This window comes from Bemisia tabaci, chromosome 1, assembly GCF_918797505.1.
Source record: "Bemisia tabaci chromosome 1, PGI_BMITA_v3".
Classification (NCBI taxonomy): Eukaryota; Metazoa; Arthropoda; class Insecta; order Hemiptera; family Aleyrodidae; genus Bemisia; species Bemisia tabaci.
The window spans coordinates 16,922,191-16,946,549 of NC_092793.1; the positions used below are offsets into that span (position 1 = coordinate 16,922,191).

The 24,359-nt window shown below is 39.1% G+C and overlaps 1 protein-coding gene across 7 annotated transcripts in view; it reads right to left on the reverse strand.

Annotated features, from left to right (window-relative positions):
- LOC109039892 (bestrophin-2a) overlaps window positions 1–24,359 on the reverse strand; it is a 52,875-nt gene that overhangs the window by 3,614 nt on the left and 24,902 nt on the right. For 5 of the 7 annotated variants that reach the window (XM_019055620.2, XM_019055606.2, XM_019055615.2 and 2 more), the window contains 8 exons: window positions 12,697–12,831; window positions 10,279–10,445; window positions 8,852–9,009; window positions 7,293–7,370; window positions 5,853–6,002; window positions 4,699–4,779; window positions 3,823–3,974; window positions 2,178–2,348 (listed from right to left, as the gene is read on the reverse strand). In XM_019055620.2, the coding sequence (XP_018911165.2) occupies window positions 2,178–2,348; window positions 3,823–3,974; window positions 4,699–4,779; window positions 5,853–6,002; window positions 7,293–7,370; window positions 8,852–9,009; window positions 10,279–10,445; window positions 12,697–12,831 (1,092 nt within the window). The remainder of the gene's footprint in view (window positions 1–2,177; window positions 2,349–3,822; window positions 3,975–4,698; window positions 4,780–5,852; window positions 6,003–7,292; window positions 7,371–8,851; window positions 9,010–10,278; window positions 10,446–12,696; window positions 12,832–24,359) is intronic. The other 2 variants (XM_072297052.1, XM_072297046.1) reach the window with 2 other exon arrangements.

Sequence of the window (24,359 nt, forward strand, 5' to 3'; positions counted from 1 at the left end):
CCGACATTCATCAGTCACGATTCGGCGAATTTTATTTGAGTTTTTGCACAAGAAGCTGCGCATCAATCATTATTTGGCAGAAAGGGACATTGCCCTCCGCACTAAAAAAAAAAAAAATTCTTGAGATATTATGATGACTTAAAGCGTCGTTTCTTGTCGACAAAATTTGTTTTTTTTTTTTTTTTTTTTTTTTGTTAAATCAGTGCGCATTCAAATCATCAGTTTTTTTAATTTAAAAAAGCGGCGTTTTGCTATCGTTAACTTTAAGTTGAAGAAACAATGACAAAACAACGTTTTTTCAAGTAGAAACAAACTGAATTTAAGTTTAATTCGCACTGATTTAACTAAAAAAAAATTGTCGACAAGAAACGACACTTCAAGTCAAAATAATATCTCAAGAAAAAAAATTTTCAGTGCGAGACCAACTTTTGCCTCGCCCAATTATATTGCTTCTATTGTAAGTGCAGGGTGTCTAACATAAATTGTCTAAGATCTAGAATTATGTATCTTTCAACATAATAATAAATTTAAATTTAAGCAACAGAGAAAGCTGAAGCCTCACATCTTGTTGGTACCTACATTGGAACCACAAAGAAAAGCAAATGGAGTTTACATTCTTGACATACATAATGAAATGACTAGAAAATCTTCCTGGGTTTATACTGTGTGATTTAAAATGTTTTTAACAAAGTTGAGGTACTTAATGAAAACACGTAAAAAAGCTAGAACAGGTATGCTTTTGTGAGCCCCACAATTTAAAGCGCTGACTTCAACTTATTTCGATTGCAGATTTCTAGTCATATTTTGCTAATTTAAAGAATGACCGATCGTCATAATCGAGCTTTCGTGCGATTTTTCGCCTTTCTATAACAAATGTCCGACAGGACAGTCTAATTACGCCTTTTTGAAAAAATGAAAAAGAAACGGAACTTTTTGCAAACTTTTATTGAGGTGCGCATTTTGTGGTTTCAGCGTTTAAAGTCTGATTCGCTTGAATAAATCTAGCAAGTTGGCAATAGTATGTTTTCTCCATTTAAATCTATGGAAATGAATCCATTCTCGAAGAATCGATTATCCTACACACGTTTAAATGGAGATAAAACATTTCTACCAACTTGCTTGATACGCCAATAAAACTCAGTAGCAAGTCGAGAACATGGCACGAAGAATGGGAAGGGCGGGTATCTTGTCGTCAGGCTTTTTCCGATACACGGAGATACAACGGAGGTATTCATTAAACGTCAAACATTGCCGGTTCGAGGAACCAAAGTTTTCAGTCACAGAAACAGAACTTTAGTGAAATTTACTGAAATTCGGTTCGTATGAACGCAAACTTTGGTCATCAAAACCGAAAAAAATCATTTGATCTGAACCAAAGTTCAAGCCCTGCAACCGAGTTTTTTTTCCGTGGTGTGAAATAGACTGAATTAAAATTCATCTTTTTAAGGACATCCTTACTCCTAGGTAGCACAGTTCAACGAAAATATTGGAATAATTTTCAAATTTAATGCAATAAAATTTTAATGTTTTCTCATTGAAGTTGAAATATTTTTACATCCTTCGGTCCGTGAATGCCGATTTTAAACGATCTATATTGTAAGTTCCATATGCGAGGAAGGTAAGCAAATTGCCAAGAAAATCGCATCTTATTTAAATTTTATTGCAACGGAGTTCAATAAGAAGAGCCCCTTCAATTAGTGAATGGGCAACATATACAACACGTCAACACAGTCGTCATTTTCCTCGCGAAAAAAAGTAATCTCATTTCAATGTTGCCAAATTTCTTCTCGAAAAGTGCATTTTTACCGGAAGAATTCAAAGGAGGTATTCCTTATTGAAAATTTTACTGATTTTTCTTGGGATCCATGCAAAAATCAGAGAATTTTTCAGATAAAAGTTTCATACGTACATTCTTGTGAAAAATTGAATTATTTGAGTCAATTTTGCACCTTCGGAATGGAATTACGTTCCTACGACCGGGAGACAACGAATAGCAATAATTTTACCGTGTAATTGCAATATTAATTGCGATCTGTGCTACTACACATTGACGGCGTGGTTGGATATGATGATTCACAAAACAGATAAACTTGGACCACTCATGATACAATGATGAGAAAGCAAATGCTGAAACATAAAAGGATTGGGAGGTAGACAAGAAAGCGAACACATCTTACCGCCAAGTACCTGGTGTGGAATAGCCGTCTCCAGCCTCACCTCCGTCTTCAGGAAATATATTTGACAAAGAGACTTTAGGTGAAGCATGTCGTGTGCTACTCGTGGCTGTTTCTTCCTCTTCTTCTTCCAACACCTCAGGAAGTAACATTGACTGTTGATTTTCAGGTACCCTACAAAAATGTCAGTGAACTTGTTTAAACTAACGCAGAAGGGAAAACGCAAGCGAGGGGATTTAACAATGGAGAATTTGCACGAAAATATCGTTTTGCTTCATCTGAGAGTGCTTAATGAGCTGAGTTCGCAGTTAACTAGGTTTTATTTCTGATATAGGAAATTGTAGAAGAATTGATTTAAAAGTGAGAAAATGTACCGCCGTATGACGTCATCAGGCTGCATATCTATTTAAACACTTCGGTCATTATTTCCTCCAACAATTGTTCAATTTGGAAACCAAGAATATTATAATGCTTAATTCACTCGCGCAGTTGTTTGTTCTTAAAAAAAGAAAAAGAAAAAAAATAAGACACATTATACTCTTTTTGTATCTCCAGTTACGAGGAAAAATTGTATTTTTAAATAAAATTGCAGCAAAAGGACACAATTAAACGGATGTATTTCAGTTCAGGGAAGTGCTAGGAATATCACTGTGCTAGGATAGGGGAAAGATAAATAAATAAACATGAAGCATAAAAAAATTTCCGGAATAGCCACCTTGACACTTTGTCTCATTCTGTAAAATCTCTTTCTTGTGAAGTATTTTTGCAGGCAGAGCAGAATATGATTCACAGTGGAATTTTGAATGAAACACGACAGCAGAGAAGAAATCATTCGCTGTCTTGTGAACTTGAAAACTCAGAGGCGTGGAGTGAATAATCGATTATCGACATTTCCCCGTTTGAAACTATGGTAAAAGATATCGATTATTAAGGTGCTCAGTGGGAACACCGGAACACCCTATTCATCGATCATTTTCCACAGGTTTAAATGGCAAATCAACCGATTTATCGCAAAGTACGCCTCGCCACTGTTAAAACTGCGAAACGAATGAAAGTGAGCCGTTAAGCCCCCTTGATAATCTTCATAGAGACTATTCAAAGAAGTTTGCAGACTTTTCTCAGAATTTTTCCGATCACTTTCATAATTATTTTCTTTTAAATATTTTTGATAGACTGGATGCGGGCAACTTGTAAAAGTGGAAATTTTAAATTTCAAAAGTGCAAAAAGAAAAAAAACGGTATTCCGCCTCGCAACATGAGTCTGAAAATGTGTCATAGATTTCAGTGAAACCTAGATTTCTCCTTATACTGGAATCTTATGACATCCCATTATCTTAGGACACCTTGAAATGGGCACATCAATTTGATCGTATAAAAAGGCGCAGGTAATTTTTGGAAAGCCTTTAGACATATGCTTGCTGCATTGCACACACAATATAAAACAAGCCACAAAAAGAAACAAAAGCCTAGGGGAGAAATCAATTTACTTAAGTTAGGACTGCGCTTTTTGACCAAAAATAAAAGCCCAAGTATGATGGTAAGATTTTAGGCACGTACACCGAAACACTGCGAAGTTTTAACAACTGTTCATGAGGCTTAGAGGAAGTTAACCCTCCCCCCTCTCCCATGCAGCTAAAAAAACACTTACGTCATATGTGCGACAGATCCCCGGTAAGTCTTTATTTTATACGGCACGGATGCTTCAGTGTACGGAAGGACAATGTTCTCTGCGTCAAAGTATTTGTCTTTCACGATAGGTGGTCTTTGTTGCATTAAAATGTCTACTCCAAGATATGAAACCTGCAAATTAAGGGAAACAGAAAGTTATATGAAATGCATTGTTATTTTCATACATATCAATATGGTCTTCAAACACATCGACGGTGTAAGTCGGCAATCACATAACTCGGTTTGTGACGTCGCAGACTTCCTGTCACACTTTATTTTTTAAACGAAAAACTACTCATAACGGTAATTCTTTAGAACTGCCGTGATTTTTCTTCTCTGTGCGAAGAAATTTTGCAAAAACTTCAAGGAATGATGTCAATTCGTTCTCCTTTAAAAGAATAACATAAAGGCGGAGATCTTCAGTTACCGCAAACGAGATATATGATTGTGGCCTTACGCCGTCAACATCTATTTTTTAATGGGTTAAGAATTGCAGGATTTCCTATACTTCGTGGCATTTTAAAGTTATAAATCATCTACATATATTAGATTTCTAGGAGAGGTGGTGAGATTTTCGATGACACACGAAACAAAAAACCTTGCACAATGTTAAACTTTTTTTCATTTAATTTTTTTTTTTTTGGGAGGGAGGGGAGGGGTAGCTTATTTTTTCACAACAAATTCTTTTCAATGGTAGGACATGAATAGTAGAGACCACACTTCTCATTTTTTCGTTCACTTTTTTTCCTTTCCCCTCTCACCAAAGATTTTGTGTAATTGTTTTTCAATCTGGTGCAGATAAAATTAAACATACGGGTGAAAGTTGTGACAAATTCACAAATAAAAGCCATCAAACCTTAGTGTGCCGATCAATCAGCCAGTTCAGCTCAAAATCTTCTTCATCGTCACCAAACGGGTTGATCAGTTGTTCGGCAACCTAACACACCACAAATTAAAAGTTTAGGAGAATAGAAAGACAATCAAAACTGGAAAATATAAGTGTAATAAAACTCAAAAACTCAGTTTATTACCTATATACTTAGAGATTCTTATACGTGTTATTGGAATTTGACCATTATCAAAACTACTATTTAAATAAAAATGTGTGCAAAAACGCAGCATTGCAAGACGTATTTTTGTCATTTAAGGAAAAATACTACTAAACTTTATTATTTGAACTTTTGCAGAATGATCTGAACGAGGTAGAAAATCAGTAAAACTTGCAAGATATAAAGGTCGTTGCTTTTCCTTTGGATGGATAGAATGCGAGGAGATATCTGCGATATTGTGGATCAAAATACGTGTTTTAAGATTTTTATAATCTATATAAGTACTCCTATCTCTTTCTTAACGTCCACGGTAACTTTCTATAATGTTACTTTCTTAACCTCCGTTTTCATCGCTTGATCGATGTCCCCTCCATTTTTTGTCAATTTTTCACATTATCAGATTCGCCAGTGAAATAATTGATACTAACAGACAGATGGAATTTGAAGTATTTTTGCATAAAGATAACTGATATCCATGCTGGCTCATGCAAAGTGAATTAATGGCTAACCTCCAAAATTACATGTCTTAATTCCTAAATTGTGAAATTTCTTCTTACATACTTGTCATGTTTAAAGGAAGAAAAAAGCCTAGGAGCTCAAAGTATTTAAAGTTAATTTGCTGCCTTTAAAAAGAATATAGTATTCCTAGAAATTTTGAGACGTTGCAATGAAGATACGTTGTTTTGAGGTTTAACTTTTAATGTCCTGTGCCAACTCAACGATTAGAAGAGGTATAACTCCAAGTTTATCAAACAAATGAAGAGAAAAAATTGAACATGCATATCTGCAATATTTCTCATTACTTTAAAATAAGGCACTGCAATCACGAAGTTTTATGAAAAACATTCAATCCACAACACCGTTTAAACTCTATCAGTATCTCCGGGTGCTGGCCGGGCTAAAATTGCATTCTATTTTGAATGGCTACATTTAAAGTTGAAAAAAATATGGCGGTACTTACTTTCAACAATCCCATAAAAAACAAAAACTGGAGAATTGTAAAAAGTGGAATGTAAATGTCTACTTCCAGCTGCAGTTTTTTAGACCCATCTACATACTGACGTCCTATTAAGGCAGCGAGAAAAAAAGAATACGTTGCAATAGTGACAACCTTAAAAAATAATTGTTAAACGCATTGGAATAAATCTTGAAAAATAGACCAGCAGTCAAAAAGAAAATCATTCAAAAAACAGAAATAATAATTATGCAAAATCAATGAAAAATGATAGATGAATTGTGATTAGAGCACTTCTCAACTTAGCAAGGTAATAATAAATAAAACGAAGCAAAATACCTACATTTCATGGTAGATGTTATGAAAAAAGTACCTTCTCTTTATCCTAAGAGTAAATCTTATTGTTTTCATTGGCGGAAATTGGGGGTGGGAGGGGGGTGGGCTGCCCCCAGCAATCTACTTGCACCTCCCGAGACGTAAGATGTATTTTGCCATTTAAGTGCATGACGTATCTTTCATTTTAAATATTGAAATTGAATACATTTTTCAGGGAAAATTGCTCCTGAGATGGCTCAATTTTTCAAAATTCTCGGGAGGGAAACCCCCCCCCCCCCGACCCTTCTGAAAAGTTACTAGAATTCTCCGAACTCTCCTTTAGAATAAGGAAAGCTCAGCAGACGCAAACGGACCCCCTCTTTTGAGTGTTTAGTGTTTTTGTGCCCTTCCAAACCCCCCTTAATGAGGTACCCCTCTACCCCCAACACGAAAAGTTCCTAGTTCTGCCCATACCGGTTTCATAAAAGAATGAAAATAATGCATGTTTAAAATATCGCTGCTCTTACTGTATTGCCTCAAAATTAAGAACAATAATGCAAAGTAAAATAAGGAAAATATACATAAGAAATGAATTCATATGCGCGGTAGGTGTAAGTTCCAGCTCAAAAAATGCTTTCCGTCGGTAAGAACCCGTTCTCACTTTTCACATTATACTTGTAAATCTTTGATTTGAATCGTGCTTGGACAACAACTAAAAGTCATATCTCAAAATTGCAGTCAGAACAGTTCAATATTTTCCTATAATCAAATGCAATACTGTAAAATTCTGGTGAAAGTTGAATTTTTTGAATATACAATAAAATTTTTAAGTTTCAAACTTCTAGAGAATTTAAACGTAGATTGGGGGCAAGATGATTCTTATTTCTAGCAATTTTAGCATGATGAAAGTGATCAGTCACCATTCATTCATAGGCTCACACAAGCGAGAAATAGAGAATACACGCATTGGCATCTTCAACGAGCACCGGCCACTTTTTTAAATCATGTTGAATAGAATAGGTTCCACATAGAGAATTAATAACTGAAATGGGCATTGTTTTCGTCGATCTTCTTCATCTTCTCACTTTTCCACTGAAAAAAAGGTAAATGGTGCCTTTATAAAAAATTTACCTGAGTATAAACTAAAGGAATGCTGATCCAGTCATAGCTCCACAGAAGCCCACATTTCGAACGGAATTCGTTGAATTCCTGAAAAGAGAAACACAAGTAAGGTATGAGGATAGTATATTCTATTGTTCAATTTGAAGCATGATTTGTGGTGCCGCTCGAGCAGTATAATTCTGGCAGCATTTCAAATAATTACTCGGTCGAACTTTGGATACGCAGCTATGAAAGAACAAACATAAATGCGGTTTAATAATTTTAACTTCCACCGCCGCGCCGCGCTGACCGTACTGTATTTGGCGCAATGGGTGAAGTATTCCTACAGCCTTGTAGACGCAATGCGTTTCACACCGACCGTTGCTGACCGCACTGTGTTTGACGCAATGCGTAAAGTATTCACGCTGTCTTGTAGGCGCTGAGCGTTTCCCGCCGACCTCTGCTGACCGCACAGTGTAAATAACGCAATGCGTGAAGTATTCATGCAGTATTGTAGGCGCTAATATGTGTTACTGCCGACCGCCTCGCCGAGGGCTTCTCCTTTTCATCTCAAGTCCTCGTCATTATTGCTCTCTGCGCCGCGCCGTTCCAGGCCAAATTGGGTATTTAGCTTCTCTCTGAACTCGACTAATTAAAGGTGCTGCCTCTTGTATCACCGAAAGACGGCAAAATTAGAAGTTACAATACTCTCAGGAAATGAGAGATTTTGTTGCATTTTCTCGTTTGTATTTTTTTTTCTGAATTCGATTTTTTTATACCTACATTTAAAAAAATTGCAAAATTTGCCGCCCCCCTAAATTTGCCGTCATGGGCCAGCAGGGCCCATGCGGCCACCCCCTAAATTCGGCCCTGGAAATTGCTTCAGAGACTTTAACGCAGGGGCAGAAAAGTAGGCATGCCAACAAGTGCGAGCTGCTTGACGTATGAGCCCTTATTATTTAAAAATTTGACGAAGTTGGTGACCTCCGTTGAACTGGCGAAACGGCGCGGCAAAATGGATACAAATCAACGTGCTCCCAGGTCAAGAAATTGCCCATTCGTGAAAATTGAAGGCGCTTAGTCAAGCGCAGTGACAGTATGCTCATGTTTTGAAGTATCAATTCTCGAACAGTATCATTTCATTGAAAGAACAAATCGCATAGTACTTAATGAATCCAAGGGTTGCTGAAGAGCACTAAAAGGGCAGAAATTGATGTCATTTAACCAATTACTAAGACCGCCTGTCGAGGCTGGACAATTTCTTCGTAATTTTTCCTCTTTGATGATCCCCCTTCACAATTCACCTTGGTACATAAAAAAATCACTAGGCTATGTCGGATTTCGGAAACTCCTGCAGCGGGATTCAACCACCGTAGGATCTCTTCCATTATGGACTCAACTTAGAGATATTTTTTCAAACTTGGGAGTGAATTTGAGAGGAACACCACCGGCACCATCTTAATTCTCGTAAAATTCAGCATGAGATGAAACTTCTAAAACGCGAACTCTAGTGGTATACGAGAGCTCCACTAACAGATATAAAATACAGCATAACATAGAATGGATATACCATACGGTAGAGTCTGTACCTCCATTATGAGTTTCAGGCCTTGAGAGTCATTTATCATGTTTGTCCTCCTGGACTCCTTCAGTACCCCAATGAACCAAGTACACGGAATCCAGTAGGTGTTAAACTCTACACTTGGAACAGACTGAAACATTTGAAGCTCTGCGCCAGTCATGAAACCTATAAAAAATGATTCCTTTTATTAATACGTATTGTAATGCAATGTACAATCCCTGCCGCTGCCTTGGATTAATCTACAACATTTTAAAAATGAACAATTCGACACTCTATTTCTCGACTGAAATTGAAAGTTTCTGGATTTAAGTACATTGTTTTAAACTCCTCAAGTGTCTCATCATAATGTAATTCGTTAGGCCTAAATTTTGTCGTGTTTTTTGGCTCTTATTCTTCTCCTTAAAAGTGACATTTAAGCTTTGCAGTTAATAATGACACGAAAACAATGAGTTTAATTCTTTGGGAGAGTATATCGTATAACCTGAGGTTAATTTTATTACGATGAGTAATACACGATGAGTGATTGTTTTAAAAAATAACACTATTCTGCTCTATTCGTGATTCGTTACAAACTTTATTAAATTCAGAACCGACTTGGATGTAATAGGCATGGCTTTATGTGTTTCATTCTGATTGTCGTGTTTGAAGTTATTTGTATACCTACTGCGTTAAATCCCAGTTTCTATTTACTTATCAGTTTCGGGATGCCGATTCAGTGCGAAAGTCTCGTGATGGCCACCGTTCGTCAGTTCCAATTTTGATATTTTTAATTGTTTTGCGTGGACTATCGAAAAACCTTAGAATTTCAAAATGTTTAACTTCGTGTGGACATTCGACCTAATATCTAAAGTTATAAGTTTTTATGCGTAAAGTTCATTTGTTAAGAATTCTGCCTGAAAATGCTCCCCACGAGGAGCGAAATGTAGCAGTAACCCTCAATATTACTTATTGGCTGCAAGCTTGCAAAAAGGTAAATGTTTTACAATACTATAGCCGACGTATCACAATATCAAGTAATAAAAACAATTTTAACCGAAAATACACAATGGAACAAACCAAGAGACAGAGGTTTCAAATACTTTCATTGCAGCATCAAATGATTTTTGGCAGCTGATTGATTCGGCTTCAACTGACAAGGTAGGCAAAAGCGGATACCCAGAAATCGCAATAGTTGCGTTCACGTGTTATGGGAATAGGAATTCTTCGTCGGAGGATTGGCGGTTATTAACAGCGACGGCTTGTAACTCTACAACTGACCGTGAACTTTTGGACTGTATCAATGTCTTGTACATAAAAGATACAAGCAACCAAGTTGCCTTATTTGAAGTAAAATGGCACAAAATCACGTTTTACTTCAAGGTTTCTACTTGTAAGATAATATTACACCCATGACAATGTGATAAAGAGAAAAGAACAAAGTGGAATAGGACCCACCGCCTTCCACGAGATGATCCATAGTGGGGAATCGCCGTTTCACTGCCGAGCTGATAGAGCGTAGGACCAGAATAAGAGTCAAATTTAGGTACCGCATCAGGGTTCGTCGAATGACACGGTCGTGTTCCGTCTCACCCTCCACGAACAGTGCAATCGAGTGCATCACCCTGAAACATTTCAGGTCTTGTATCGTCGGAGAAACTGCAAAAACCTGTGCGAAGTTCCAGAATCCCTGCTCCATTTTATTTAGTAAAAGGAGAGCAACCAAACATTCTTGCTTAACATTTTCACAGAAAATTCCTTACTCCGAGAATAAAAATTAAAGAGGGCTCTCATAATGTGAATTTGGGTATTTTTAGAAAAGAAAGTATATCGATGACAAAAGTGCAAAACCACGTATCTCCATCGCGATTTTTCAAAATTTACGCACCTATCTTATTTCCTCGAAAGAAACTAGCCAATAAGGCTAGTTTCTCTTACACATAATATCCATGTAACTTAACAGAGACGAAAGATCAAAAAAGTTACCAAGAAATTTAGTTGAACAGTTTACCAAGAAAATAATAAAGTATGACAGGAAGACTGCAATGTCGAGACCGAAGTTACGTGGTTTCGGACTTGGGCCATTGATATGTCAGAAGGTTTGCAACGTCTTAAATGGATATTTGCGTTTTTACAGTTTCGTCAACGATTTTCGGAAAGACCCCCCATACTAAACCCGTAATTTTAGAAAAATTCATTTAAAATTTTCAAAACTATATACAATTAAAAGAAAAATCTGGCTGATACCAACGCAGAAATTTAAAAATCTGCTGAAAGTCTATTTTCTCCAGCCATCTCTAGTGGTTGAATTTTCAGTACAATATTATTAAGTGGTAATGTCCAGCATGGCAAAGATGCTGTCTAAGGCAGCTTAACCGGAGCCAAACAAAATAGTGTTCTGTAAATATTGAGGAGTACTCTAAAATAAACTCACGAACGTAACTCACTAAATAATCGTACTCAAAAACTCTTCGCGGAATTTTTCTATCGTGTCGATATGTCTTCTCAGTATCTTTATGTAACATCTAGAATGCTTTTGAAAGATTGTGCAATGGATTAGTCGGGTGAAAAATTTTAAAACAAGGTGTTTTCTGTGATACTACGAGGGTCATCCAAAAAGTAAGGTTCCCTACCTTGTATCTTCCGAACGAAAAGAGATAAATCAAATCGGTAAAAACTTGCATATTAGGCATATTCTAAGCTTCAAAACAAGCTCAAGTTTTTGAAAATCGGTTGCGGACTTCGCGAGAAAACTCAATTTTACTGAGACGACCTCCCGTCGTCGCGTGCCCACCTCCGAGGTCAGGATGCGCGGAGAGTCCCTTACTTCAGACTCGGCTTACCGCCTCTAAACATCAAATCGAAAAGGAATTTAAAAGATTTTATCAAGTAGGCTTTACCTTACTTTTTGAGATAGTCTCCGCATCTTTTTTGACATTTCTGGTATCATTACAGCAGCTCTTTCATGCCTTCCGCGTAAAAGGTCTCGTCTTGGCTCCAAAACCAGTCATTACCAGCGATCTGCACCTCTAAATCGGTTGGAAATCGCTTTCCACAGTGGGAGTTTTTCATCTCAGGAATAGACGAAAGTCACCTGAGGCTAAATTAAGAGAGTACGGAGGATTGGGGAAAAATTTTACCACGGTAAGCAACTGATTTGGAAATGCAGATCGCTGGCAATGACTGGTTTTGGGGCCAAGACGGGACCTTTTACGCGGAAGGCATGAAAGAGCTGCTGTAATGATACCAGAAATGTCAAAAAAGATGCGGAGACTATCTCAAAAAGTAAGGTAAAGCCTACTTGATAAAATCTTTTAAATTCCTTTTCGATTTGATGTTTAGAGGCGGTAAGCCGAGTCTGAAGTAAGGGACTCTCCGCGCATCCTGACCTCGGAGGTGGGCACGCGACGACGGGAGGTCGTCTCAGTAAAATTGAGTTTTCTCGCGAAGTCCGCAACCGATTTTCAAAAACTTGAGCTTGTTTTGAAGCTTAGAATATGCCTAATATGCAAGTTTTTACCGATTTGATTTATCTCTTTTCGTTCGGAAGATACAAGGTAGGGAACCTTACTTTTTGGATGACCCTCGTAATAAAAAATGCTGCATAGGACAGTGGCGAGGCGCGAATGATCCATTATCGATGTTTCCCCATTCGAAGCTGTCGTAAAGGCTAGATAATTAACGTGTGAACACCCTGTTTATCGATCCTTCTCCGGGTTTAAATAGCAGATCAATCGAAATATTACAAAGAACGTCATGCCACTGACATAGGAGTATCTTCGTATTCATGTTGACCTCGCCCTTTTTTGCGTCTATGGAGCTTCATCTGATTTCAAAAAGAAGAAATATCGTAATTTAAGAGGACCTCGCACTTACTTGTCAGGCCAAGGAATGGCGACATATTGTTGCCACCAGCGACCAGCCACATATGCGACATAAAAACCCAGCACGAAAGAGAGGGGAATGAGTGTTATAAATGTATCGCAATATGCCACAATCTTCTCGAACACCCTGTAATACAATAACAGATATAAAAATAAGTAATTCAATAATACGAATCAACAAAAGGCAATGTCATAGCAAAACACATGAATACAGAACAATGGCCAAAGTGCAAAACCACGTATTTCCGTTTGCGACGTTGCAGACTTCTTACCAAACTCTCTTTTTTCTTCGGACCACTATTTAAGCGAAAACTTATTTTAAGCTATACATCAGTGGGTGCTACATTTTGCATGCATGCGCGGTAAGATTTTAGGCACACAAGGAACAGGTTTTGAGGTTAAAAATTGGCAGAAAAGAGCACCACTTCATTCAAGTCGGCAGTAAGTACAATTTTTTCGCGAAATAATGTGGACTTCCTACTTTTCGATTTTAAGTTTTTGAATATTATATGGTTTCACTTTTGTAATCGATCATATCATCTAGGAGTAGGGGGTATAGCATAGCCCTAGCCCTAGCCCCCTTGTACTCCCTACAGTGAAAAAGTCACTTCCGGGAGTTACCGCTCAAATTCAACTATTGCTGACTTAAGACTGAAGCGTCGAGCAGCCCCCTGCTAAAAAGACCGTGGTGATGAGTGCAACATGGTTGCATCAATATGGTGCCATGTTTCGCTCACCAACATGGTGACAACATGATACCAAGGTGGTACTAACATGATCATTCTTAGCAGGATTGGTCTAAGATTCCTGACCCACTTTGCATAAACTCGCCTTTCAAAATGATCACCCCAACATTCATCAGTCATCACCGGGCGAATTTTATTTTTATTTGATTTTCCTGGTTGAGAGAAAGAAAATGAATTTCCTAATAGTAGCAGCATTTTTGGTACAGTTAAGCATAATTTTCATTGATCCCTGGTAAAAATTGGCGATAAGAGCTGCGTTAAATACCATAGGAATTCTTATAGCCGGCTAAAGAGGGCTACAGAAAATCATATAGCTGGCTGTAGAATGCGGAGAAAATCATACGGCCGGGCTATACGAAGCGATAAAAAATTATGCGCAGCCGGGCTATAGTTCCTATCGCCGGGCTTTACACTTTATCGCCTGGCTGTTGCTTTTTCGCCATCGATTATGAAAGGCTATAAGAAATTGTGTAGAAATTCGTGTGCTTTGGAAATCATTAAGTTTGATACGGAACCACCTTAATATTTACAAAACACACATTATATTTTCCTTTAATACATATTTTTTTTCATCAATTAAAATGAGAATAATCCATACGGGATGTGCAAACATTTCAAAATCATGAGTTGAATAACGCTGACTTCGCCAGATTAAATATTAGAGCCTAACACAAAGCGGAGCGGCGACGCATTGGCGCCTACAAACCTAACAGGGATACTTCACGCATTGCGCAACGCGTGAAGTATCCCTGTTAGGTTTGTAGGCGCCAATGCGTGTTTCGCGCTGGCTGCTCGCTGCCACGGCGCTTGAAGCAACTATTTCTCACCAGAGGTATTGCACAGTATTATACGGAACTGGAGGCGCTCTAATATATTAGTAATGGCAGGCATACATCAAAAGTACGGAGCTTTCCTCGCAAAATAAATCAAGATACTACGGCCCAAAAAGAGAGCAGTATTCCAAAAACTCACTAAGTCCTAGCATCTGTAATTAGTAACGTTTAGCATACACTTTATCGCCTGGCTGTTGCTTTATCGCCATCGGCTATAAAAGACTATAAGAAATTGTGTAGCTGGCTATAGAAGCTATTGGAAATCTTACAGCCGGCTGTAGGTCTATGGTATTTTGGAACACAGATTCTACTGCCAATTTTTACCAGGGATCCCCGTTACATTTTCCCACTTTTCCCAAATTCTCTTTAACCGTTTACTAGGTAAGATCTATTTTCCTGCCCTTTTCACTACTACTGCTCTATTCTCTCTTTGTTACATGCCGTAGTCTCAGTTCTCACCTTGATGTCCCTATAATTTCATTTTCTAGTTTCAGTGTACGTTACCTTTTTTTATCATTAATTTTAACATTCTAGTCTTTGTAATTCTGTACTTTGATCTGAAAAAGTGGTGTGATAAGAGTTAAAACAAAATTTTAAAAAGATCCATCCAATCTTGTAAAATGTTATGAGTAAATAGCCATGTACATGAAAAAAAAAAAAAAAATTGATCCCCGTACGAAAAGACGCCACAGTGGCGCCAAAATCGATCATATTCTGTGGTACCCGTTAAAAAGTTCCGGATTTTCCCTTTTTTTGCTATTGTTTCCATCATGATGAGCATGTTGGCAACAGTGAGGTGTCAAAGAGCAACTTGCGATAAATCCTTCGGAAAAATCACCGGACACGGACGCGTCAAATTGAGTAAAACAAGGTGTAAACAGCACGTTGACTCACACCCGGGTCTGTCGCGCGCGGCTTGTATATATGTCACGCCTCACGCGGGGAAACATATCGCGACTTAAAGGCCTACTCTCCTGCCAGCCGCTCCAAACATGGACCCGACTACACTTGAAACGCTTGTTAACCAGCTAATTATGCTGCGCTAAGGAAGAACGCCATATCAACATTCTAACGTTGCCAAATTCCTTGTGACAAAAAAGGGAGTCACGCCCCCTGGCCGCCTCGCGAGCTCCTGGTGGCTTAAGGTGATTTTTCAAGCTTAAGTGGCGTGGTCGAACTGGCTTGCGATATATCGCATCAATTAGGTCAAAAATCTCGGCAATTTTGAATTTTTAGCAAAAAAAGGGCGAAAGCCCCTGCGCATCAACTCGTAGAATCATTCTAAACCCAAAAATCGGCAAAATCATAGAAACGAAATCAGAATAGTTTTAGGAAAAAAACCTCGTATTCGATACAGAAATCGATAGCTGAATCGAATGCGAGGTTCTTTCCCGAACACTATTTTGCTTTCATTTCTCTGATTTTGCCAATTTTTGGGTTTAGAATGATTCTTTGGGCTCATGCGCAGGGGCTATCGTGCTTTTTTTTTTGCTAAAAATTCAAAATTTGCCGAGATTTTTTACCTAATTGATGCGATGTACCGCATGCCAGTTCGACCTAGTCACTTGAGCTTGACGAATGACGAATCGCCTTAATGTAATAAAGCAGAAAAAAAGAGAAACCAAGGTCGGAGAAAACCAAAATCCTACTCTATGCTGTAAGATCACAAGAGTAACGCGCACCGCATTGCTGCGCGAATGTTGAGGCTGGACTGCCAAGCTGCCAGGGGGGACACCCCTAGTTTTTATTTTAATCTGTTTGCTCTTTCCCACTCTCCTCTGAAAAAATCCTAACCACGTCATGGATGCAGTTTTCTTTCATATAACTTGCCTCAGGATTGTGTAATTATAACTTCGGGGGGGGGGGGGGGGGATTTGCTCCCGGAGAGGGTGATTTAGGTTGAGGAATCTAGACCTCTAGACCCCCCTCCCGCCTTCGACTGCGCGTCTGAGTTATCATCTTAAAAGGTTGCCTTGATTGCAGGAACCAAAATATGGGTTAAGCTGGTTTCATTTCAAGCAAAATGAACTGTGCTAAGCGAAAGCGGTCTACTAAAATTCTGGCAAGAGCTCCGATTCTTACTCAGATTTATACGAAACAGGGCTTATGTTGAAATGTGAATGAATTTCGCTCATTTAACTCTGGCCATGTGGACGTATTTAAATCAAAAGGAACTGTCTCCGTTTTCTTATGAGCCTTATCACGCATGTACCCTAATGGATCGCAGGGCCCAGGTCATAATGGAAATTGTTCTTTTTGATTTAAGCGGGTCCATATGACACTCAGCTGCTCTGACTCGAGATTCCCTCAATCTGAGTCTGGGGTCGAGACCTATGTTACCCTGCTAAGAAAAAACGCCGTAAGACTATCGACACGTTGTCAAATTTCTCCTGATAGAAGACTAATTTCCTGGAAAAAATTGTGAAATTTTTTTCCATGAGTTATTTTGAGGATTTTACTCATAATTTATCCACCGTTTTTGAATAATTAAATGAAAAATATTCACGACTTTCCGCGATAAAATAAGATTTTATTTGAAAATATTTGGCAACCTTCGAATGCTCTTACTACCTTTCTCCTTAGTGCGACAGTGCGGTGACAACTGCCCGTGGTTGGATTACAGCCAAATGCCAACGCAGAGATCTCGCACTCGGGATAGAGCACCCCAGAATGAACGAGAATAATGGCAATTGTCAAAAAAGCAAAAGGTGAAATAAGTTAAGGGAAATTTTATTATTATAATATCACCTTTAACGATGCCAATTAAGATAATTAATTATTGGTTGGCAGCATGAGCTTGTTCTGTAACTTGTCGAAAATTTACGTAAAAAAACTACATAACAGATCGCAATTAACCAGTGACGTCACTGGATAAATTCAGACAAATCTCATTGCACGTCATAACCGATGACAACATGATGGCGAAACTCAAAAACCGTATGCCTAATTTAATACTTAATTTCTATACTCGTATAGGAGAAGCAAGTATATACATGGCTAGAAATTTGAACGGGTTTTTATTTATCATCCCGCAGTCAAAAGTCAATAATTCAAATCATAACCTAGATTTGTAAAAAAAATACCTTTATAAAACCTTTATAACCTGTATAACTTTATAACCTTTTAAAAAATAATTAAATTAATAATAAATAAAAGTATTTGCGGAAATCTTAAAATATCGAACATTTTTAAATGTTTTAATTTTATCATTAAACCATCGAATAATCGACCGATTTGGGTGCATTGAAAAAAAGCTCGGCCATACGAACAACGAACTGAAAATTCGATATTCAGAACTGAATTTAGGTTTTTTGCGCCAAGGGCAGGAAATTCCCCCCCCCCCCCAACAGCTGATTTAATAAGTGCAAATTATTTTAAGACAGACAAAATGTAAATTATCAGTAATAAAACAAGTTTGCATACCTAATCCTATTCCTACTCCATAAAATTGCGACTTGATTTTGAATTAAAAAGGTTTCTTCCGTGTCTGGCATGTGCTGAATGATTTATCATTTTGTTGAAGTCAATATTGACGGTAATTCTAATTAATTATATACATATATAAATGATAATTTGCCACCCAGTGCAGATGTACTTGGTGAAATCCGGCTCTGAATATCACCCTAACCATTCGTTTTGTCAACCCGAACTTTCGATTTGTAAAACCAAACTTCGGCGATTAAGTGACCTGGCGAACTAAGTTCGGACATAATGCACCGAACGCTCAGTTACAAGAACCGGAAGTTCGGTTTCACAAACCGAATAGGTGGGGTTATATGGAACACTGGGTGGTCGGTTCATTTGACCGAACTTTTTTTTCTGTGTGTACATCAGGTGGTATTACCTCTCGGTCTTCTATTTGGTCCGTTCCACTGTACTTTCATTCGTGATTGACTCACGGCGCACATGGTTATTTTACGAAAATCATCGGGATAATGAAAATGCCCCGATCCTCAAAATTAAGGAACTTACAAGACTTCCAAAAAATTGTCCCTGGGTGGTTACATTGTATGGAAAACGGAGGCTCTCACCAATCAAAGACTTCATATTTTAAAAATTCCGCGCTGCTATATTTCCTACAATGTAAAAGATAATCTCAGAAGTTAACGCTCTGATTTACCTAATGGCGACTGATATCGAAGAGTTGTGCGCTATTTACGTAGTTTAGGGAAACAAATACATAATTGACCAAAGTGCGAATCCATATATCTACGTTTGCGACGTTGCGGACTTCGAGTCATACTTTACTGTTTCTTTGGAAAACGAGTCAACGTAATTTCTTGAAAATTTCCTTGAGGTTTCCTCTCTGTCAGCAGAATATTCTGTAAAAATTTCGAGCCATAAGGTGACCCCCTTGCTCTCCAAATAGATAAAATAGGAGCGAAATTTTTGAAACACCGCAATGTTCATACGTGGTTCCGCACTTCGGCCATCAATACTGCCGTGCTAAGGAAAAACGCCGTATGAACATTTGAAAATTGCCCAATTCCCCTCAATAAAATGTTTTATTTTTGAGGAAAGCTAAGAATATTTTTTCTTGAAATTTCCAGGGACTTTAGTTGGAATTGCGAACAAAATTATCTGAAAAATTGGAGGAAAAATATTAACAATTTTCCCAAAAATTCCTGATTTACCCAGAGCAATTTGGCAACTCCTGAAGGTTCATTCGGCGTTTTTCCTTAGCACGGCAGAATCTCAGTGATGGGGGCTGGTCCAGCCTCCAGCCGCATGACGCGCCGCCTGAACGCGCCTTCAGCAAAAAGTTCACCCCGACATTCATTCTTCTGATAGGCGCAACTGACACATTACAGTTGTCCCAAATAATAAAAATCCAATGGGGTGATTAATGACAGGAAAATGTCTCCTCGTATTCTGCCTCGTTTTTCCTGATGAAATTCAGGGAACCGTAGCCATTCCCGTTTTCCGAGTCAAGAACCGACCCACTGCGCCGCGCCACTGCCGTGGTAGAAATTACCAAATACCGTGTTTCCATACCAAGCAAACCTCACAACTCCGATGACAACCCCAATGCAGATAGGGGGTTCTTGCCGAACACGGCGCGCGGCGCGGTTTCTTGACGTGTAGACCGGACCCCGCTATTAGTGCCGCGATAGTCTGGATTTCAGCCAGTTTCCTCTGTGCTCGCTCCGTCTCCGAGCTTGTCCCAGTCGCGAGATTAGCGCACCCACACCCGTCGATTAACACCCAGCTCCGATAGCTTCGCCACGAAATTTTTTCTCACAGCTGTCCACACACTGTGGACGGAACCTGAATTTCTTCGCGTTTTCGCTGTTTTTTCGTATCCCCAGGAATCCAAAAAAGACAATATCATTTGGACCGCGTTAAACAAAAAGGAACCAAGCCACATCCGCTATTGCCAAATGTAATTGGGAAATTTAATTTTTTACATGAAAACGGTTGTGCGGATTTTTGTGCAAATTTCTGAGAATTTTCTCCATAGTACGAAGCAAATTCCGTAACAATTTCAAAGGAATTGGCGCAAACGTTCTCTCGTAAAAACATTAAATCGTCCAGTTGAATTTGGCAATAGCTGATGTGGCTTGGTTCCTTTTTGTTAAACCGGTCCATTTTGGGGACCCCGCGTTGCCATCTTGTCTATTGTAGATTAACTTCAAAGGAAGAGAATGGCCACTGGCAATACTGGCATATCCACATTTGATTGGCTCGTGTATGCCCTATGCGAACCTGACTGCCTGCGGCTAGAGCAGACTTCAGACGCTGAAAATGGAGTCCTGAAAATGGGTCATCGGTGTCGCTGTTGAATGTTGACCCTTGAAACCCATTTTCAGCAATTTTTCACTTCATACAAAAAATATTACAAATGTACAACTTTTTACTATAATACGCTAATTAGCACAGGGCTAATTAGCCCTGATCTCATCGATCGCTGAAAATTGCGTATTGTGGCTCACCTTTACAGGGCACCACTCGACGGTGCATCGGTGACCTCCATTTTCAGCTCCCATTTTCAGTGTGTGAAGTCGGAATAAGAAAAAAATGGACGCGGAATATTTGAAAATGCTTGATATGCAAGTATACGTAAATTGTGCATTAAGGACGACGCATACTAACACAGCCGAATACCCCTCCCCCACCCTTCGAATTGGCGCCCCATCCCAAGGCGTACTGTGTGTTCCCTCAAGACGGGCTGATCTCAGACTCTAAGATCCAAAATCCAAGGAAACAGTATCCCCACGCATGAAGCGGCTTTGGGGTTCTATAACAATGTCTCCGGGAAGTCATTATTTAAATGACTCCATGAGAACTATAGTGGAGTGATCGACACTTAGTCAGAAACTGGATTACGGAAGTTCTTGAGAGGCACTTCAGAGAAACCTCTAGAAATATTATTGAATCAATCTAGTTCTGACGTGCTTGAAAGTTATTTCACTGGCAGTCCGTAAAACCTATCGCTACCCTCAATTTTATATTGAGGACTCGAATATTATGAGATCAAAGTGATTAGGATTGAAAATTATAGGGATTCTCTTTTTGAATTTCTCCTTGGGCGGATTTGGTGGAAGAAGAGGAGGGCACGGTAGCATGAGGCATACCTCCCTCCCTCGGGCCTAAAAAAGAGGGAAGAAAGAGAAGAGACGGGAAAGAAGAGGAGAAAAAGAGAAAAGAGAGTAAAAGAATCATACTAAAAATTTACGACAATGAATGGGGTCACTTATCTGTCACGTAAAAAATGTTGTCTGATTCAACCTCCAGCCTGCTTTTTGTTGGCTATTTTATACTAATAACTTACACGCTCGAGGCCCTTCCCAGTTTCGTAAAAAAATCACAGTGAAAGAGGTTGAATCCGTCGATTTTGAACATAATAATAGTTCACCAATCCTGAGCTAAAACTGCTTAAAATTCGAGCCGGGAGGAGTTCTTTTGAAAAATTTTCCGTTGGTGGATCCCCCCCCCCCATAATCCTCTTTGCGAAGGTTTCCCCAAACACCCTCCTCTACATCACCAAATGCCCCCCTCGAGTCTGAATCCGCCACAATCCCCTCTTTTCTTTTCGATCCGGGGCAGATCCGATCACTCCACTTCGGAATGAGGTGGGTCAAATCCAGATTTCTGGTCCCAAAATCAATGTTTTCCTCACATGTTTATACCCTTTGTACCCCTTTTTCTACTTCTCGGGCAAAATAAGGTTTGTTTGGACGTATTTCTATCAAACGGAACTATGTGCAATTTGACGTGAGCCCTGTTATGCTTATATTCTTATGGGTCTCAGGGCTCATGTCTTAATGCACCGTGTCTTAGTTCCGTTTGATAGAAATACGTCCATTTGATACCAATCACGCGAGTCTTTTTCATTTTGTGGAGTTTTTTTCTGCTCTTTATCTCTTCGGAGATTAGCGGTCTTGCACAATGTTTTAGTCGATTGCCAACACTCAAACACTTTCTGGATTCAAAAACTGAACCGGTTTGAATTTTTTTCTGCTCCTGTACACAGAGAAAAATTTCCCCCCGGCCCAAATTCAATTTCATGAGATACCCACTTCCGCACTGGACTGCATGCCTGCCTACTACTCAGATTAATTTCCGTGATACCAATCACACCTTCCTCCTCTCACCACGACAAGGTGCGTCCTCGCTGCACTCTGTTCAATTCGCGCAAAAAGTTGAGAACAATTTTTCTGGTCAAGATGACGGACAAAAGGTCGACTTAATTAGTGGCTGAGAAACATCCGTATTTGTTAGATGTCAAAATTGCACGCTCCTATCTGTGCTGATTATTGTCATTTTCCAGACGAAGAAGTGTAACTGCATTTCAACGTTGCCAAATTCCTTTCACAATTTTTATTTTTAATGGATTATTTGCTGTTGGGAATGTTTCATTTACATTTTATAAATTTATCGTTAAAAAATAGCAAAATGTCGTACAGGAATTGAGTTTTCATTTCCGGGTGAAGAAAATTTAAGTATAACCAGAGTTTGCGAATTTGGAATGGAGATACGTTCCTTCGTCTAGGATACTACGATATGTCACCCGAGCGGAAACGGCAATTAGGAAAATTTGAGAAGTGTGGAGAGTGCTACGTAAACGAAAATCGGTGGGTCAAGGACGAATCTGTGTTAGCGTACTCGTGAAAAATACAACCGTAAACGCTGCGTGATTACGTGTTCCTGGTTCTTGAAATCGCGTCATCATGCGATCACTACAAAAACTCAACTTGACTATTAGATTGCATTTTATAATAAGGAACAGTTATTTTTAGTTTATCCATAAAAGCTCCTATCTGCATGAGGGAATTAATGACACATAATATGTTGTTTGCGTACTTTCTGTCCTCCTAAGACACAGCACCCCCCCCCCCCCCCTAAGTATTACACCTCCGTTTGGACGTATTTCTACCAAACAGACCTATGTGGCGATGAGAAATGTGGGGTGTGCTCTAGAAATCTGCATAAGAAGCAATGTAAAAGTGGGCGTGGTTCCTTTTGAAGAATTGGAAAAGCGGGATATTGCATTCTATCAAACAGACCTATGTGCAGCTGAGTGCGGAACTCATGAGCCGCGGGCATGGCAAGAGAGCCTTGTGGACAGGGCTCACGAGTTAAAGCGCCCCGACGACGATGTCCGCGCTGCCGCGCCCTCGAGCTTACCCTCGTTCGTTGCCACTGACGTCACTGGCGCTTTATTATTCTCATTCACTCTTACGCAAAGAGAACTAACGAGCACACCCCATATTTCTCACCTCCACATAGGTCTGTTTCGTAGAACTACGTCCGTTTGATGGTCACGTGACTACACATGCTTCCATTTGATCAGAAACAATTCCTTCTTTGATCAATTGCACGTATTTAAATCAAATAGACCTATCTTTATCATCTGGGCTCCATCAGGTATACGTTCTCGCTGGTTTCAGGGCTGGGTCACGATGAAAATAGTTATTTTTGATTGATACGTCCAAATTGGAGCTTGTAAAAAGACTAGGATAGTAAATGAACGTCCTGGTTGAAGGAGGATATGCGACATCCTTAAAATGTTTGCTTCAACCGCCTTTCCGGTGGTCGGTTCCACGACGTGTCGCGGTCCCATCAACAGTACCTAAAAGTTTCCCTCCGCTCTACGGCAAATACTTGATGACATTGTCATAAAAGGGGAGACAAGTAATTCTTACGTTAAGAATTATAAAAATAACTTTCAAGTTCAATTATTGACGTTCTCGGTTTTGATGTGGTAGTAGTCGTGGCCGTGTACCCTGTGCCGTGGGTTGTCAGGAATGTCTGTTGCGAAAAGAGAGCGCTACGTTGTCAGACAAATTGCAAACCGCACCCTCTTAAAACGACGCCAGCATTCCGCAAGCATTTTCCTCCCCGATTTACAATCTTATTCTTGGTCAATGGGTCACTAAACCTTGTATTTTTTTTTAATATTTGGAAAGTTCCAGGGGAGTAGATTGCGTGGTGATTTATTGCATGTAGTTGGAGCCAAAATCCCGCACAAGCCCGCTTTTAAAAAGTCTACCGACTCGAAGGAATTAAATAATTAAAATTTAGGCCCTTTGGAGGACAAGGCGTATTAAGTGCAGTTTTTGTTAAAATTGAGATATTAATGCTACCGAGTAAAACAGGTCATAATGCAAACTGTATGAAAAATTCGAACCTAAATTTCAATTTTAAAGCAACAAAAAGTCAGTTTGAACTTTCTTTCCGCCAAAAGAATCCATGTAATTTCGGAACTTCAAATACATATTTCTCGAAACAGCAAAAACTGCACTTATGCGCCTTGTACTAAGCCCCTCAATCGTCATTTTGATAATGATGTGTTGAAGGCTACCTCAAACCCCAAAAAGGACAAAATCCTTACGCTAAACAGCCCTTTCCCTGAGGAAGCCCCATATGCTTTACATTATGATTCAGGTAAGTTTAAAGGCACATTTTACGTGGCGTGATGAAAAAATTACGAGACTCGATTACAATTCAACAGTTTAGCTTTGAAAATAGATTCTCGCAAGGGATCAAAATGATTTGCTACCGTAAAGCTTATATCTGTCGTAGGCAATTAGCAATCGCCGGCAATTTGCAAGCGGTTCACACGTTGTTTCAAT